Source organism: Pholcus phalangioides, unplaced genomic scaffold, assembly GCF_987345545.1.
Source record: "Pholcus phalangioides strain wild (caught in Gottingen) unplaced genomic scaffold, Ppha-v1.0 ptg000001l_1, whole genome shotgun sequence".
Lineage (NCBI taxonomy): Eukaryota > Metazoa > Arthropoda > Arachnida > Araneae > Pholcidae > Pholcus > Pholcus phalangioides.
Window position 1 is genome coordinate 13,124,742 of NW_028301594.1, and position 16,220 is coordinate 13,140,961.

A 16,220-nucleotide genomic window follows, 5' to 3' on the forward strand; every position below is an offset into this window, starting at 1 on the left:
TAGTCTCAATAATGATCACTGTTTGAAGGGCCAAAGAAAAGACCAAAGTAGTCTAAATGAATGAGAATAATGTAAATTAGACAACTGCCTTGTTTCTATCTACCTTGAAAATTTATTCTGATGAACATTCACATGTTTTTCGTCAAATTTTTAATTTTTAGAACTTTTTCAATCAGTGCATCAACAAATGCTGAGGACAGTCAATGAAAATCCTTTTTTCTTTCCCTGAAAATATTCAGTTAGTAAAAATCACATCAAAATAAAATTTTCAGTTTTATTTTCATAGGAACGAAGTTCAAAAATTCACTAGAAAGTCTATCACTGGAATATCTCTAACGTGTTATCCAATTAAAATGCATGTAGTTTAAACTTGTACCACCCGGAAATAAAAAATGCCGTGTAATTGGTTCAATCTATTAAAGCACACATCAAAGCCGTACCTTTAAAAAGCAAGGCCAATGGAAGGAAACAACTCTTGGGTATGGTAAATCCTTGTTGTCGCTTGTTGGGTGAGTGTAAAAATCCTGTATTATATATTAATTTTTTAAAATTATTTAACACGAAATTTAATTTCCGTGAACGTATCATAAAGGCGTTTTAGTAAATTTTAATGTCAGTTCTCCCATGTTATACATGATTTATTTCCCGAAAGTGTTATTTCATGCCGATGGAAAAAGATGTAATGCACATGAATGTGAATAGCGAAGCTTATGCTTGAAATTCATTGTTTTTAAAGATCGTGTTTTGAATTTATGAAAATATTTTGAAGTCTATGGTGGGCTACGGGACATTTTAATGTTTAAGTAAATTGGTAACGCGTAGTGGCGTCAAAATTTCTTGATCAAAGCATTAATTCGAGGTCCATTGAAAGCAATGATGTTTCGGCGCTTGTACATATGATTATGGGGTTCGATATGTAAACGCAGGGCCCGTAGGCTGGGATCTTTTGTGCCCCCCCCCGACCACAGTTTCACGGGCCCCTTTATGATGAATTTATAGCGTGATAAAGCAAAAAGGTGAAAATCGTCCCGGCCCCAGGGCTGGAGCCTTGTCAGCCCACCCCTTGTGGGGGCCATGTGTAAACGAGTGCATTATAAGAATACAAATATATATAAACTTGAATTGGGAACGCGGGGCGCTACAGTCATTCTCCCGTAATATTTTCATGTCCATAAAGTTGTAGAAATAACTAATTTCCTCCAAAACATTTGTCTTCTCTGGTATTTTCAATAACTTGACACCTTTGTAAATACTCATTAGTTCTCTTGATCTGGTTTTAACCTGCTTTTTTTGCTTTGTTGATGCTTTTCGCAATAGGTGTTTGAATGTGATTGAGTCGTTTTGCCTTTGTGTAAGAACACTTAAAAGATGAATCGTTTATTTGTTTCAGCTTGGCGTGAAATATGACTGAGACAAAGCCATCTAAGAAAGAAAAGGCGGAGAAGAAAGCCGCAGCTGCTGCTGCCGCCGCCGCTCCTGCACCCGCAGAGCCTGTTGCCTCCAAGACCAAGAGTTCGGGTCTCAAGCCTGGAAGGTAATTTTTGTTTTTAAGGGTGTTGGGAAAAGCTATAATACAATGTTTTTTTGGGTTAGGGTGGTGATTTCTTTCTTTGCACGAGAACATCTGAAAGTATGACAAGAAGTTGCCAGGAGTGGAACTGAGCCATGCTTTTAGACATTATCTTGCTGAGGGAAAAAAATGGAACAGCTTCGATATAGGTCACCTCTTGGTTACTTTTTTGGGACCAAACACGTCCGACGGCTTAATAAAAAGATGACCGCCAAAAGTCCAGGCCAACGATGTGGAAGCCAGCATAGAAAGCAAATGTTAAAAATCAACAAGCATAAAGATAGAAACATCATTATTTAAATTTAACACGAAAACAACATAATGTGTTCACTCTTAAATGAATAACGGTTCTTCCTGTTGTGCAACTATATATTCTATGTGTAAAAAATGAAACCAGGACTCTTCTGGGTATTCAGACTATTTTAAATAAACGTTCTTGGATGTTCTATAAATAGAATAAATTTTCTCTGTATGAAAAAATAAAACTAGATTCTCTTTCTGGGTTTGTTTTTTTTAACTGAACAACAGTCCTTCATGTTGTAATAAATATTCTTTGTATAAAAGATGTAATCAGGGGATAAAGTTATAACAAATAGAATTATACCTGTCTATTAGAGAAAAAAATGATCCAAAAGAAATGACAAAATATAACGACTGTTGTTTGAAATTTCGAATAGGTGCCCTTGAACAAAAGATAGAATACGTGTGGTGGAATTAGTGCCACCTGGGATAAAAAATTAAGACACAACCTAGTGCCAGTATGTCGACTTTGACAGCTTATCGTCGGAAAAAAATCACCCAGGAAAATGGTGACAAATATCAAAGCTGTTCCAAAAAAAATATGTTGAGCCGAGATTATACACTAAAAATTTTTTTTATTAAAATGGAAACCAATAAGCTTATCACTTACATTCGAGGGAATGCAACCAATAGGGCTATTGGAATGGGGTTTTTTTTTCAAGTTTTGTAAAAAATCTTTTATCACTTTTATAGTGGAATTCCGGCATAATACTGATAACATTTTTAAAAATTCCTGCTCTATTTCCGAATATCAGAAGAAAAGATGGATAAAGCCATTAAAATTATGAGTGAAAAATTTTCAATTAGAATATGAATAATCTTTTTTTTTTGCTAGCCTGTTAACACAATCATGTAGAAAACTTCATTATGATTGGTTTTTCACAAGAAAATATTGACTAGTAAAAACCTGGTTGACATACTACCAGACCGTTTGTTTATCAAAATAAGGGAGGGCTTGAGATGGCATTCGAAATTTACGTGGGAACCAAATATTTTGGGTGTAGTAGCCTGGCTAAAATAAAATACTACTTTATATTACTATAGCTTGTTTAGAGCGGTCGCTCGATACCTCCGTCAGACACGGCCCAGGCTCTGTCCCTCCTGGCCCCAAAGTAGATTGTTTAGCACTGTTCTGCGACGAGCCCTCGGCTGACTGGAAATGTTCTGTGGTAAAAGTCCCCATACATGTAATAGTGTTTTTTGCTCTTTTTCTTAAAATTCTTCCGAACTGTTCTGCAGTAGCGCTAATTGTTCTGCGACGTACGTTGCAGATTTTGGGGCCACCTGGGATGTAAACCTTTTACAAATGTGGAGGCGCCGGGTATTGCTCGATACCTGGTTCATCCTTTCCTGGCACTGGATATAATAGAAACGGCAACATGGCCACAGGAAAAGATTGCTACTGCAGAGAGCCCTACACTAAGGTTTTTATAATACTAACCTCTCATTAGTATAAAAAGACTATTGAGAACAATGCCATTGAAAATCCTTATAGCCTGTACTTGTTTTTGCTTCTACCCCTTTATCAACATATGATAACACTATAATCTTCATGCCAAGAGAATTTATAAGAAATGAGGATATGTAGGCACTTTTTAATAGGCATGTTAGTAAGAATATAATTCTTGTTTTCTGTGTTTGCCCAATAATGGATTAAAATTATTCAGTTTGTTCAGAAAAAACAAAGGATGAGTTCAGACCTGCCAACTCTCCCGATTTTTCATCCTTCCTCCCGCTCTCTGAATTTGTTAAAATTTCTCTGGATTTTGGCAGAAAATTAGATTTTGCGCGAGCTTTCGCGTTGCCGTGGTGTCAATTATTACAGTCGTCGTTAGGGAAAACACCCGAAGAGAACAGCTATATTCCAGCTCATTTCCATGGAGCAGCTTTTAAAAAAGTCTGTGACCGCATTTATGCAACTGGCAAAGACACCACTTCGTTTTCGTAGCGTTTATCGGCAATCATTTATCAGGGGCATGACCTTGGTTGCCAAAATTCCTGTATAATCGTTATTGTATTCCATTAACAGCCGTGCGGTAAACACGTTTTTTTTCGTCGGCAACTTTGTAATTTGAATTTTTTTTTTAAATTTTTCCTTCCGATTAAACGTCTTCAGAAAGAAAATACAAAACTTTAAGCTATATAAAAAGCTTTTAAGAGTTCATATACCCAAAATAGAATCACTGATAGCATCCAAGAAAGGAAACTTATATTTTACCTGCCTGCCTTGGGGGGGGGGGGGGGAAAGGAATGTAACTTTTTCTTAATTGATGAAAAAAATAATTTTTTTTTTGATTGAGTCTATGAGTGTTGGGGGGGGGGGGGGGGGAGTCTCCCTCGGGAGTATTTCTAGATTTCAAAAGTTGGCACGTCTGCGAGTTGATAATTTTTTTAAATAATGGCAAAAACATTGATTTTTTTTCTCTGGTATTCCCATGTTTTCTATGGACAGTAAAAACCCATGATAAATATACCTGTAAAACTATCAATATGTAAATACAGTGCCAACCCTGCTAGAATGGGATAATACCATGGCTGTTAAAAAATTACATTCTTAGGCTAAATGAGGGATGAAGATTGAAGAAAATGTATAACATCCTTGGACCAGATATGGGAGTGAAAATAAAATAAAAACCAGGACTAAAACTCTGTGGGTTAATATATATATCATACTACAGTTAGCGCCCATCGAAAACAGACTAGTTATTGGGGGGACTTGTTGTATTGAAAATGAAACATATGCTAATCATTCTATGAAAATATTTGGGACTTGTCTTAGCGTTTATTGGGGATACAATTAGCATTCACTGTACACAGTACTGTAACTAGGCTGGTGCACCCACTTGAATCAGCATTGGGATGAATTCAGAGACCAGGGTTGTTGAATTCTATTTTTAGACAAAAATGCTAGACCATAAATAGCACAGGATGTTGTAGAATGTATTCATCATCTGCGACAGGAAATATTGATTCACTCAGCCTACTATTACCACTAAAACATATACACTAATTTAGTCAAGGTGCAGGGCAGAGTTATATGAGGAAGGATTCTTCTTGAACACGATTTTTTGCCCGGGACAACTGCATATGAAATTTGCCAAAGCATTATATTCTGGTATTGTATGGCTCTGTAATAAAATTTGCAACTTGTGAAAACAAAGATGTAAATCAGCATAAAAGCCCAGTGGTTCCCAATTTTGAGGTGCAAATGGGAGCCAATCTCCCCATTAAAAGTCTCGCCACAGAGAGCAACAGGCCTGCAGCGATAAATTATTCAATCATTACACTTCACACATAGTTAGAAAAACTGGTGACAGATGGCAGCACTACACATAAGCATTACACAGAAACAAACTTCACGTCAGGTTTCACTACATGTACACGCACGTTCCAACATGTACCAAGCCGTTAGAGGTTTCGCAAAGGAATATGGACGAGGTGCACATGTGTGGTTCAGTAGTAGTAGCATAAAAAAAACCCCTGTTTACATGAGCAAGATTGTTGAAAAATGGGGGGGGGGGGGATGAACATGCTTGGCAATTTTTTTCTCACAGGGAAAAAAGGATTTGCACCATCTTTGGTAGGATTTTGGATTTCACATCCCTTTCTCATAATCCTTTGTGTTTTTCCCCCATTTGCAGAGTGAAGAATGTAAGTTTTCTATTTCCCATGTGAACAGGGCAAAAGTTGGTTAATGTATTTTTTTCCATTCAACCCAGAGAGGACAAATTATTTATTTAATGGTTCTGTGATGCACATTTATAAAGAGTTGCAAAAACATTTTGGTTTAAAACCATGTCTCAACTATTTTTAATGATCTATGCTTTTGATTATAGCAGTGGTTCTCAACCTGGGGCCATATGGTCTCCTTGAGGTCCTGGGCTGTTCTAAGGGGGGCCACGGGAGAAAATCAGAAGTAAGGTGATCAACGGCAGGTGGTGAAGGGAGTCATAGAGAGCTGCGAAGAGAAAAGCTTTAAAAGTGAAACATGGTTGAAAAATATTACTACTTTCGAAATCCATCAAATCTGTCCATAGAAATGGGCATCTTAACCCTTGAGTCTATGTGGCCATGACCCGGGTCTTCATGTCTATAATTGAGGGAGGGGATATGGGATCTGGTACTATGATTTTCATATGTAAGCTGTTATTTCCAGCTAAGTATGGAGGGCCGCCAGAGCGACGGTTGATGTGTTGGGAGGGTTGAGTTATAGGGCAGGTTCGTTGGATCGTCCCGTATTTTACACACACCATTTTTTACCACATAATTTGACTCCTGGAACTCGCTCTTGGATTGGGGGGGGGGCCACGAGAAAAAAATGTGATCCATAGGGGGGGGGCATGAACTGAAAACGGTTAAGAAACACTGGATTATAGGACAGTTGAAGCTTGTTATTGTCCTTCTACTTTCCGCATAATGATTGCCATTGCATAAATTGCTGTTTGAGTTTTTGTCAAAATGAGCCACAAAGGGATTTTTTTTGACTGCATACTAATTTTAATATTGTATTAAATAATGTGGATATACATATGTAATTAATTACCTGATTTATTTACTTTTTGTTTTGCAGGTTGTATTGCAAAGCGGTTTTTGTAGGCTACAAAAGAGGTCTTCGTAACCAACATGAGAACACGTCACTGTTGAAAATTGATGGTGTGGTAGCACGGCGAGAAACAGAGTACTACCTTGGGAAGAAGTGTGTCTTTGTTTATAGGGCAAAAAAGTGAGTTTCTGCAATGTTAAAATTAGTTCAGTGGCAATGTTTTGTGGACATGTGTGCACTCAGGATTATACAATAAAACTTTGAGACTGTAATAAACTAGAAACACATACACATTCCTCAAATATATATCTATTATATTTACACATGCAAATAATGGGTTGAATAGTTTTTTTCAAAATTGGACAATATATCATCCACTTATATTAATATATTCTCAATCTCCCAGGTTCCTGGTATCCAGGTTTATGAAAGATGAGTCCAAACCCCCCCCCCCTCCTCTTCAGAGTAAAAGTTTACCATAGGATGTGGGAATTAAATTTTGACAATTTTTTTTCTCTTAAATTCTGGGTACTTTCCTATGTACTTGTGTTGGTGATTTCAGTGATCATCTCTCTTTGGGTTTGGGCTGTGTAAAAAGGTAAAATGTGGCATATTTTATAGGTTTGAACACAGAATTGCTTGGAAAATGTCTAGGAATGTTTACAAGATAGTACATGTGCACATTATAGAAATTATGAATGATAGTGTTTCAAAAAATTAGTCTTTAGGGTTTCTTGTAATTTGACTCTAATAGTGTTAAGATCAGGTCTAATGTCATTTTCTTTATTTACTATTTACTTTAGCCAATTTTAGCTACTGTCCCAATCAAAGGGGGCCGTTTTGGAGAATTCATCAACTGTGAGGGGTTTGTAATGTAATATTGCTGAACAGAAGGTGTGACATGTGGATGGGCGTTATTTTCATGTAGCATTTAATTTCCTACAAGTTCAGAGCACTTTCTTGATATGTTTTGCAAACTTTTCAAAACTGAAACAATATGTAGATGAAATATTAAAATTGAGCCACAATCCCCTTAGGATCCGTATCTCGTGCCGTATGATTTATGGCTGTTTCCAGTGTTGAAGAAGCTCTGTGGTGGAATATTTAATAAAGATGCTGACATTATTTCAGCCTTGTATGATTCATAGAGACAGCTTCCAAAAAAAAAGCCTGTACTTACTTTGAAACGTGGGTTGAGTGATGGGACTTCTGCATATCATCTGAAAAAAGATATTTTGAAAAGGAATAAGCTACTTTTTGCTGTACCTTAATTTCTTGGGTTTTTTTAACGATTTTACTCTCAAATCTTAAAATGGAATGCACCTTTTACAGTGAGCCATGTTGTCTAATTGTTATGTTTTTATGTCAGTTTAAAAATTGACCAGGACTGATACTTTAAAACAGAACATATGGTCGCCTTGTATAATAATAATCTCTAGTATTTGAAAAATTTTCATAAGTTGGTTTGAGAAGTATGTGATTGCTTACTGTGTAATTAATGTTTTTTTTGTTATTATTTCTTAGCAAAACAAGAGTACCAGGCAGAAAGGACAGATACACGAAGCTTAGGGCTATTTGGGGAAAAGTAACAAGGCCTCATGGTAACAGCGGAGTTGTGCGTGCAAAGTTCAGGAGGAATCTTCCAGCAAAGGCCATGGGTAGAAGAATACGAGTCATGATGTATCCATCTCGAATATAAGTGTGAAGGATGATTTGTAGAAAATTAATAAACGGATTGTGTTGTACATGCCATCATTATTTTAGTACATTAGTCCAAAAATTTTTTTTTTAATAAATTTAAAAATTTTTAAATATGTACAGTATGTGATCATCTTTTTACATTTTTTTTTTTATCAAATTAGAGATTAAAATATATCTTGGCATCGGTATTGGGTTTGAATGTGGATGGTTGCGGGAGAGTATTTTTGTAGCTATTGTCTTAAAACACTTCGAAATAGTAAGGCTGGAAATAATTTAATGTGGCTAGAGAAAAAAAAACGAAAAGCACTACTAGCGCGAAATCTTAAACCTTTGCAGTCCAAAGGTTTTTTTAAATCGTTCTAGCAAGCCCAAGTCATTTTAAGGGAATTTATATATTACGTTTATAGGACGTGACGCAGAATTTTTCCGAGGTAGTTTAATTTTTTTCCTTCTGAAGGGTTTGCGTTTCCTCCTGCGAAGTAACCAATTTCTGCTTGAGGGAATCCCCGCGTACGCTAATAGTTACGTTTCAAGGTGTAAAGCAGGGGTTGCAATAAAAAAAAAATGGGGATGTGATAGTATATGTATACACGTCTTAAAGAACAGGAATAAAACGCGATAATATACCAGTTGATTATTAATGGAAATATTTTCATGTTGGTTCATTAAACAAGCATTTACTCTTCGGAGTGAATTATAGAAAACTCATTCGTTAATTATTAAATGATAACTTGTGACTTAATTTGGTTGTAGTTGAACATGTGAATTTTAATGGGATGGAATGAACTGCACTTCAGTTGCGATGATATTCACTATAAAACGGTTAATGAGTTGGACTGGAAACGAAGGCACCATCTACCGGTGGCCGCCTCAATCTCGTTAGAAAAATATTTTATTTATATCCTTGTCGGGATTTGAACCATGTCGGCAACCTTCACGGTGGTAGACGAACACCTTACCACCACGCCACTCGGGCGCTCATGCGTGAGCTTACGTAGGCCTCATAATGAGATCCATAGTTAGCTACTATGTTCAAAAAATGATTTTGGTGAATATTTCTAGGCTGACCATATTTACTCGAGAGAAATACGGGAAATTAGAATTCCAAATACGGACATCGCTAAGAACAACGCCAAAAGTGCACAAAGTGCCAAATATTGCGAAAATTTGGAAAAAACGCAATGGCGGGAAACGAAGCGTTACTGCAAATTGCGTTGGATAAAAATGAACTCCACAAAATAAAAAGTTCAACAAGACAAATGTAGGATTAGCATTCTTATTTATAGTTCTAATTATCATAATATAATTTATGAGTTGAAAAATAGTTTCAATCTTTGACGAAATAGAATAAAAATAAATAATAGAATAAATAAAAAAAAGAATAAAAATCCAAGTAGGCGTCATGTAAAAACTGGGACTGTCCCGGGAAATGCGGGACGTATGGTCACTTATGGCACTACGAATAAATACAAATGAATTTACTCGTGAGGGAAAAGGGGGGGGGGGTGTTGTGATGCTCCAAAAACAATCATGATGAATAATTCAACTAAGGTGTAACAAAATTTCGTAGATTTGTGTCGTTTTCTAATTTTTGATATGCCAAGCTTTCTAAACCGACAAGGCAAGCTATCGCATTTTTCTGTATTATGCTATTGCGAAGACCGAAGTACAGCCAATTCGCGAAATGGCCTAGAGGCATAGGGGGAGATAAGACTTGGAAGTCTGGGGGCACGATGATGATGATGTCAATTCATATATAAATATACAAGCCAGATCACACAAGTCGACTTCACCTTTGACGCGGGGGGGGGGGGGGCAATGCCCCCGTATCTCCGCCCATTTTACTTCATACCGTGCACCGCCAACACCTTCTAGAGCAGAATATCGCCAATGCCTTCTGCTCTAGAAGGTATTTGCACCGCCCAGGCTCTATCGACCACTGTCAATTTTAGCCATTGCCCCGGATGACGGGGGCTGCACGGTGTCGGGTGCTTTATTATGCATATAAAATTCATGAATGTAAAAACACATTATTTAAAAAAGTGTATACAGATTTAAGTATTTATATTATACAATTTATTTCGATGAGCTCTTATGATGTTTTTGTAGTTCTATTGAGCTTGAGCCCTTTGTTGTTCTCTGCTGCCAAGCGTCAGGTCCTCAACCACGTTTTCCCTCGTTGGCTCGGTGAGCCCTCCGCCGTGGCCAGTCCAGGTTCTGGACCACGCGTCTTCTCTCTTTGGCTTGTTGGCCTGACCACGGCAGAGGGCTCACCCGAGCCTACAACTACTAAACCACAAATGTATCTCGTCCATATTCCTCTGCGGAACCTCTAACGAATTGGTACATGCGGGAATGTGCGTGTAGTGAAACTTGACGTGAAGTTTGTTTCTGTGTAATGCTTGTCATGTGTAGTGCTGCCATCAGTTTTTCTAACTATGATTGAATAATTAATCGTTGTAGGCCTGTTGCCCTCTGTGGCGATACTTTTTAATGGGGAGATCGGCTCGCATTTGCGATTCGAAGTTGGGAACCACAGGAAACCAACTTCAGCCGACCACCACTATGGCGACGGTGGGGTTCAAACCCGGATCCTCGCAATGCGAGTCCGTTATTATGACCACTCGACCACCACAGCGGCCACCCGAGCCTACAAGCCAACGAGAGAAGATGTGGTCCAGGACCTGACCTGGCCGCGGCGGAGGCTCACCCGTGTCTCCGCCCATGCCGAGAGGTTTGGCCAAAGAACGGTGTACAGAAATGATTCGGGCTTTGGTCGGCCAATTCACAAAGTGGCCTTAGACCTCTGGCCACGTTCGATGTGCTGATGTAAAACGGTCTAGCATTCGCCAATTTTTTTTTTTTTTTCATCGCCAACGTGTGATACGTGTTTGTATTTAGTAGCTGTATTGGATTAGCAGCATGTTGCTAATAAAAAAAAGAGAAATTTGAGAGGAAAAAAAACTCTAAAAATAACAAATATAAACGTAGTTTATCTGTCAAAATTTTGACCGCATCGTCACTGCGGTTTGATCAGGACCGTAACTAGTGGGGAGCAAGCGAGTCTTGTGCCCCGAACGCTGAGCGGAAGGGGTAGCCGAATGCACCCTTTAACTGCTTCTATATTACATGTGGGTGCCAAAATGCGTTCTTACCCTGGCTGAAAAAGTATCTAGTTGCGTCCCTGGGTGTGATAGATTGCCATAGCTAACGTGGACGGCATTATCACGAAAAAATAAGTTAACCTGGTGAACTTTAGCAGGAATCTCTGGCCACTTTGCGAACTGGCTGGCCAAAGGCCGAAATTCGGGCCTTTTCCGGGTCAATATTTAACGAAATTGGCTTATTCGCGGCAGGGTGGACAAAATTGAAATTCCCCTATTTCTGAGGTGTCTACAGTCTAACCATGCATTCAGAAAACTACGAAACCTGTAGGAAAAAAACCTGTTCTAAGAAAAACATAGAATTGTTTTTAAAATATTCCGATCTCTCTTAAAAAAGGGAACTATAGACGTAATTGCGCTAAGAAATGCGTAAAAAGTCTAGAAAAAATCTGCTAACCTCCGACTGTCGGTAACGTGTGAAGAAATCATACTACTAAACCATATATACACCTCGTCCATATTCTGCTGTATGGAATTTAAAATAATCGAACTAGTTCAATCGCACAATGCTTGTTATACCGTTTCTTCTAGGTGCAACACTGGCGCTTTTATTGCAACCCTGTCCAGTACAAGCAGGCAGGGGAGCAAGCGGGTCTCGTGCCCCGGGTGCTGGACCCGAGGGGACGCAAATTTCATTCTAAAATCTCTCGTTCAACATTACAAGGGGGCGTCAAAATGCGTGCTTGCCCCGGGTGACCAAGCATCTAGTTGCGGCCCTGCCTATATGTTAGAAGTTAAGAAATATTAACGTGGAGGTGCGTCCAGTTTTCCTGTATTCAAGGAAGGGTGCCGCAAGTTTTCGATGTTATTCCCAAGGGTGCCACGAACTTCAAAAAGTTGGTAAACGCTGGATTAAATAAAGGTTTTGCTGGATTAAACAAAACTAATTCTTGAAATTGTTGTAACATTTCTGCGAATTTTGTAATTTTATACAGTACGAACTTCTCCCTGCCTAACAATATGAAAGCATGGACTCACCCCTCCCCCCCCCCCAACACTTTTTTTGAAGGTAACTCAAAATTTCTCTCTTCGAGTTCTTGTGCTCCCCCTTCAAAAGTAGATTCTGTGTACGCGTACCTTATTCGGCCTATAGGCGTATATAGAAGGGCTCAAAAATATTGGAGGACGTGTTGGGCTTAAGCATTAAACTTTCATAAGCATTTTCAAATTTATACTTCTCGCCTTTCATAGGTAATGGTGGCAAATGCTGTTATTAGTTATACTCTTTATGATTTATGGAAGGATCATCCCTCTGGGTCAAATAGTGTTTGTTTTTGTAATTGTCTTGCTTGATTTTGCGTTGTTTTGTCTTGTCTAATAACAATAATAATAATAATAATAAACTTTTAGGTGGTGGGGGCCCATGGGTCCGGGCAAAAGTTTACGTCTATGCGTTCGTCCGCTTCTGGTCACAACACTATACTACGCTACAAAATAATACTCATGAGGTCAAACTTTAATTCCAATATGAAGCTTTTTGGGATAAATTATATATAGAGTAGGGGGCCCAATTATCGCCTACGTTCCTAATATCTCCTACCACGGTTTCTTCTTGATTAATGCTGGTAGCTATAGTGGCCACTACTGGAACTACGAAACTTTTCCCTTCAGTTGTTGTTTGTGGAAACTAGACGCACCTGCGTTATTTTTTATTTTATCTGGGAATGTTTTCTTATTTTCGTGTACGATGAGTTAATAACTTAGGATAATGGATGCAAAAGGGATGGAATTGAAACTTGCCATTAGAAATAATTTAGTCCACCCATTTTCTGAAGAAGAAAAAATTCAGGTAAGAAATGTCTTTTTTTTCAACAGATACCTTGACTTGTCTCTGGAAATAAAAAAAAAAAGGGAAAAGCACACTATCACTTGAAAGTTCGTCAACTTCTCGCGAGACACTTTCAAAAAACATCAGGCAAAGCTGTAAAGGAACCAGTTCCTAAAAAATGCAAATCGGAAAAACGGAAAGAAGAAGGATCTCTTAAGATGAAGAACCTCCATATTAGGGTGGATCGAAAAATCGAAATGTGGATAAAAAAATCGGCTTGCAAAAGTTGTCTTTCAAGCATACTAGAATAAATGCAAAATTTTTTCAATTTCAATTAATTTCTTCCCAAGACATTTAAATGTTTACCCAAAATCGATTTTTATGCAAATTTTGAATAAAAAATAAAAAAGTGAGTAAAAAAAATCTATTTTACAAGGAAAATAGTATAGGCAGAGAATGAAAAATCATTTATTGTATTTTATTAAATGTATAAAATTATTTAGTATAGTAAAAGTTGTAAGGAATGGTGAAAATATATTCATGCAGTTGAAAGATGCATTCGCCTAATGTCTGAGGCGTCGGAAAGTGTGTGTGGAGAAAGAAGAGAGACGGTTTCATATTGAATATGATAAAATCAAGAAGCCATATCAAACATTTTAATACCAAAAAGCATTACAACATTAAATATGTAAATCTTCAAATTAATACAATTAAAAAAAAGCCATTATATAAGTTCAATTTTTATAAGTTTTATGATTTATTACTTTGATTTTTAAATTTATACTTCATGTATTATTATAAAATTATTATTATTCATAAGTTTATACTTTAATACCAGAACACTCTGCAAAATTTATAAAATTTTTTATTAATTTACAATTTTTAATACATTTTCATAAAAGTGTGAATTTTTAACTAGTTTTGGGGCACTTGGCCACCAGAAGATATGAGTGGATTCCAATAAAAAAATTATGCAACATATATATATCCAAGACACAACTTTCCCACCCCACACCATAAGTAATTTTGAAAAAAATTCTTTTTTTATAAATTTTCATCAAAATGTCAATTTTTAACTATTTTTCGGGCACTTGGGGCACCGGAAGATACGAATGGATTTCAATTAAAAAAAATTATGGAATCTAATACACCCAAGACACAACTTTCTCCCACCCCCAAGCCAAAAGTAATTTCGAAAAAATAATAATTTTCCTATACTTTTCGATCCACCCTACTCCATATGTGTCAACTGACGACAACGACCAACACCTTCTAGAGCAGAAGGTGTGTTCTTCTATAGAAGGTGTTGCAACGACAGCAGTTGCGGCGAAGAAGATAATGATGCCCAATGCTCAATTTGTGGAGGACTTTACTCAAACGACTGTCCTGGAGAAGCATGGTTAAAATTTTTGATCCGTAACAAATGGTCCCACGAAAAATGCGATAAGAGGAAAGTAAAGAAAACAAAACGTTATGTTTGTGTAGAATTCTCCTAAGTTTTTTTTTATGTCGTATTTAGGAAAAGTGTTAAAAGGACACACACATTAATTATATTTCTAAAAATACAAAAAAACTGTCTTGCATTACTTTCGATTTTGTTGTGCCTTAATTTTCCCGTTTAATAAAGAAAGTATAATCATAACATAAATTAAACTTTATTTCAACCTACTTTAGACGTAGGCGATATTAGGAACATATATTGTGGGTGATACATATATTGAGAACACTTTTTTAATAGGGAAAATTCAACGGTCGCAAAAAAAAAAAATTTTAGGTGCATTAGAATTATCTGTTAGAGTTGTAATTTAGTTTATTTATAGATAACAGTCAAGACAATAGGATAGAACAATTTTTACACAAATTGCTCATGAATTAGTCATGTAATTAAAATAATGGTTTAAGTGGACGATATTTGGCCCCCCTACCCTATTATAATTTATCCCAATACAGCTTCGTAAAATAGTATCCCAATATTTAATATTGAGATAATATTTTAATTAGCACTAAAACAAACCACATGTGCGTAACTAGTTATGACACCTCGAATAAATCACTCTCATCGTTAAATCGTACCCGACAACATGCATTTATGCATGTCTAGAACGTCTTCGCGAGGCAGTATACTGTTGCAGAAACTTCAATATATTTCATCAGCAATCGACAACGTATCGGTGAACGAGCTGTTTCGGGTCAATGCTTTTAATCCTAGCCGAAAAAAAAAAAAAAAGTTATCCATAACCAGCTAACCGGAGTTGTCGGCCATCAATCTGGTCAATCGAATCAGAAATCGAAGACTAAAAAAAGAACATCAGGGAAAAAGTAAGGAAAACCAAGAACCGAGACATTGGGCAATAATTCCATAGCAGTTGATGCATCCGTCAAGGCATTATTATTACGCGAATTATGCGTATTACTCACCACTACCCCGAAGCTTTTTCACCTGAAGGGTAGTTTCCATTGCCTCTTCCTTCCGTGTCGTCTATAAGTCGTTTATATCAAAAGATTTTCCGCTGAACCTTGAGGCTAAGAGAAAAAAAAACAAAAAAGCAGCCATCGTCTTCGCCTTCGGGATTATAACAAGGTCACGCTTATGTGGAAAAAATAAAATGAAAAAAACCTGTTAACACACCAGGTTTAAAAAAAAAAAAAATCCTATAGAGAACAAATTTCACTTTATGTATTCATAAAACTCGATGTTTCTTCTCGGGTCGATATAAGCATACATTATACAATATTAGCATGCATGTCGCTACTGGAATCTTATGGCTCTGTTTTTCTTTTTACTTGAATTGATCTCGAAGACGAAAATCTGACTTGCACAATTGCTCTTTTTACCGAAAGAAATGAAAGTAGATGAAGAGAGCTTTAACTTCAAAAACCGATTAAATTCATTTAATAATCCTTATGGGAAATATGATAAATCCAGTTGTTTTACGTAATGAACCGTTTATTATACATAATCGCCGAGAATTTTGGTAAGTTTGATAAATTCCCCTAAATTTATCAATTTCACCGGCGATTACGCATAGTACCCAAGCGTCATTGGTAAATTTGATAAATTTCCCTAAATTAATCACTTTTACCGGTGATTATGCATAATATCCAAGCGTCGCGTCGTTGGTTAACATGATAAATCGCACTATATGATATACTATACATGATAATTCATTCACG

At 36.9% G+C, this 16,220-nt stretch overlaps 1 protein-coding gene across 3 annotated transcripts; it reads left to right on the plus strand.

The window, feature by feature from the left end:
- The first annotated feature begins 412 nt into the window (after window positions 1–412).
- RpL35A (ribosomal protein L35A) lies at window positions 413–8,158 on the plus strand. 3 transcript variants are annotated; one of them, XM_089255859.1, is made up of 4 exons: window positions 413–509; window positions 1,391–1,534; window positions 6,441–6,593; window positions 7,938–8,158. In XM_089255859.1, exons 2-4 carry the CDS (start codon window positions 1,404–1,406, stop codon window positions 8,110–8,112), a joined length of 459 nt encoding a protein of 152 aa, XP_089111985.1. In that variant the 5' UTR covers window positions 413–509; window positions 1,391–1,403; the 3' UTR covers window positions 8,113–8,158. The 3 variants fall into 3 exon arrangements, with proteins under 3 accessions (XP_089111985.1, XP_089112065.1, XP_089112073.1); XM_089255939.1 differs by having other exon boundaries at window positions 505–694; XM_089255947.1 differs by lacking the exon at window positions 413–509 and adding an exon at window positions 519–679.
- Window positions 8,159–16,220: the final 8,062 nt, after the last annotated feature.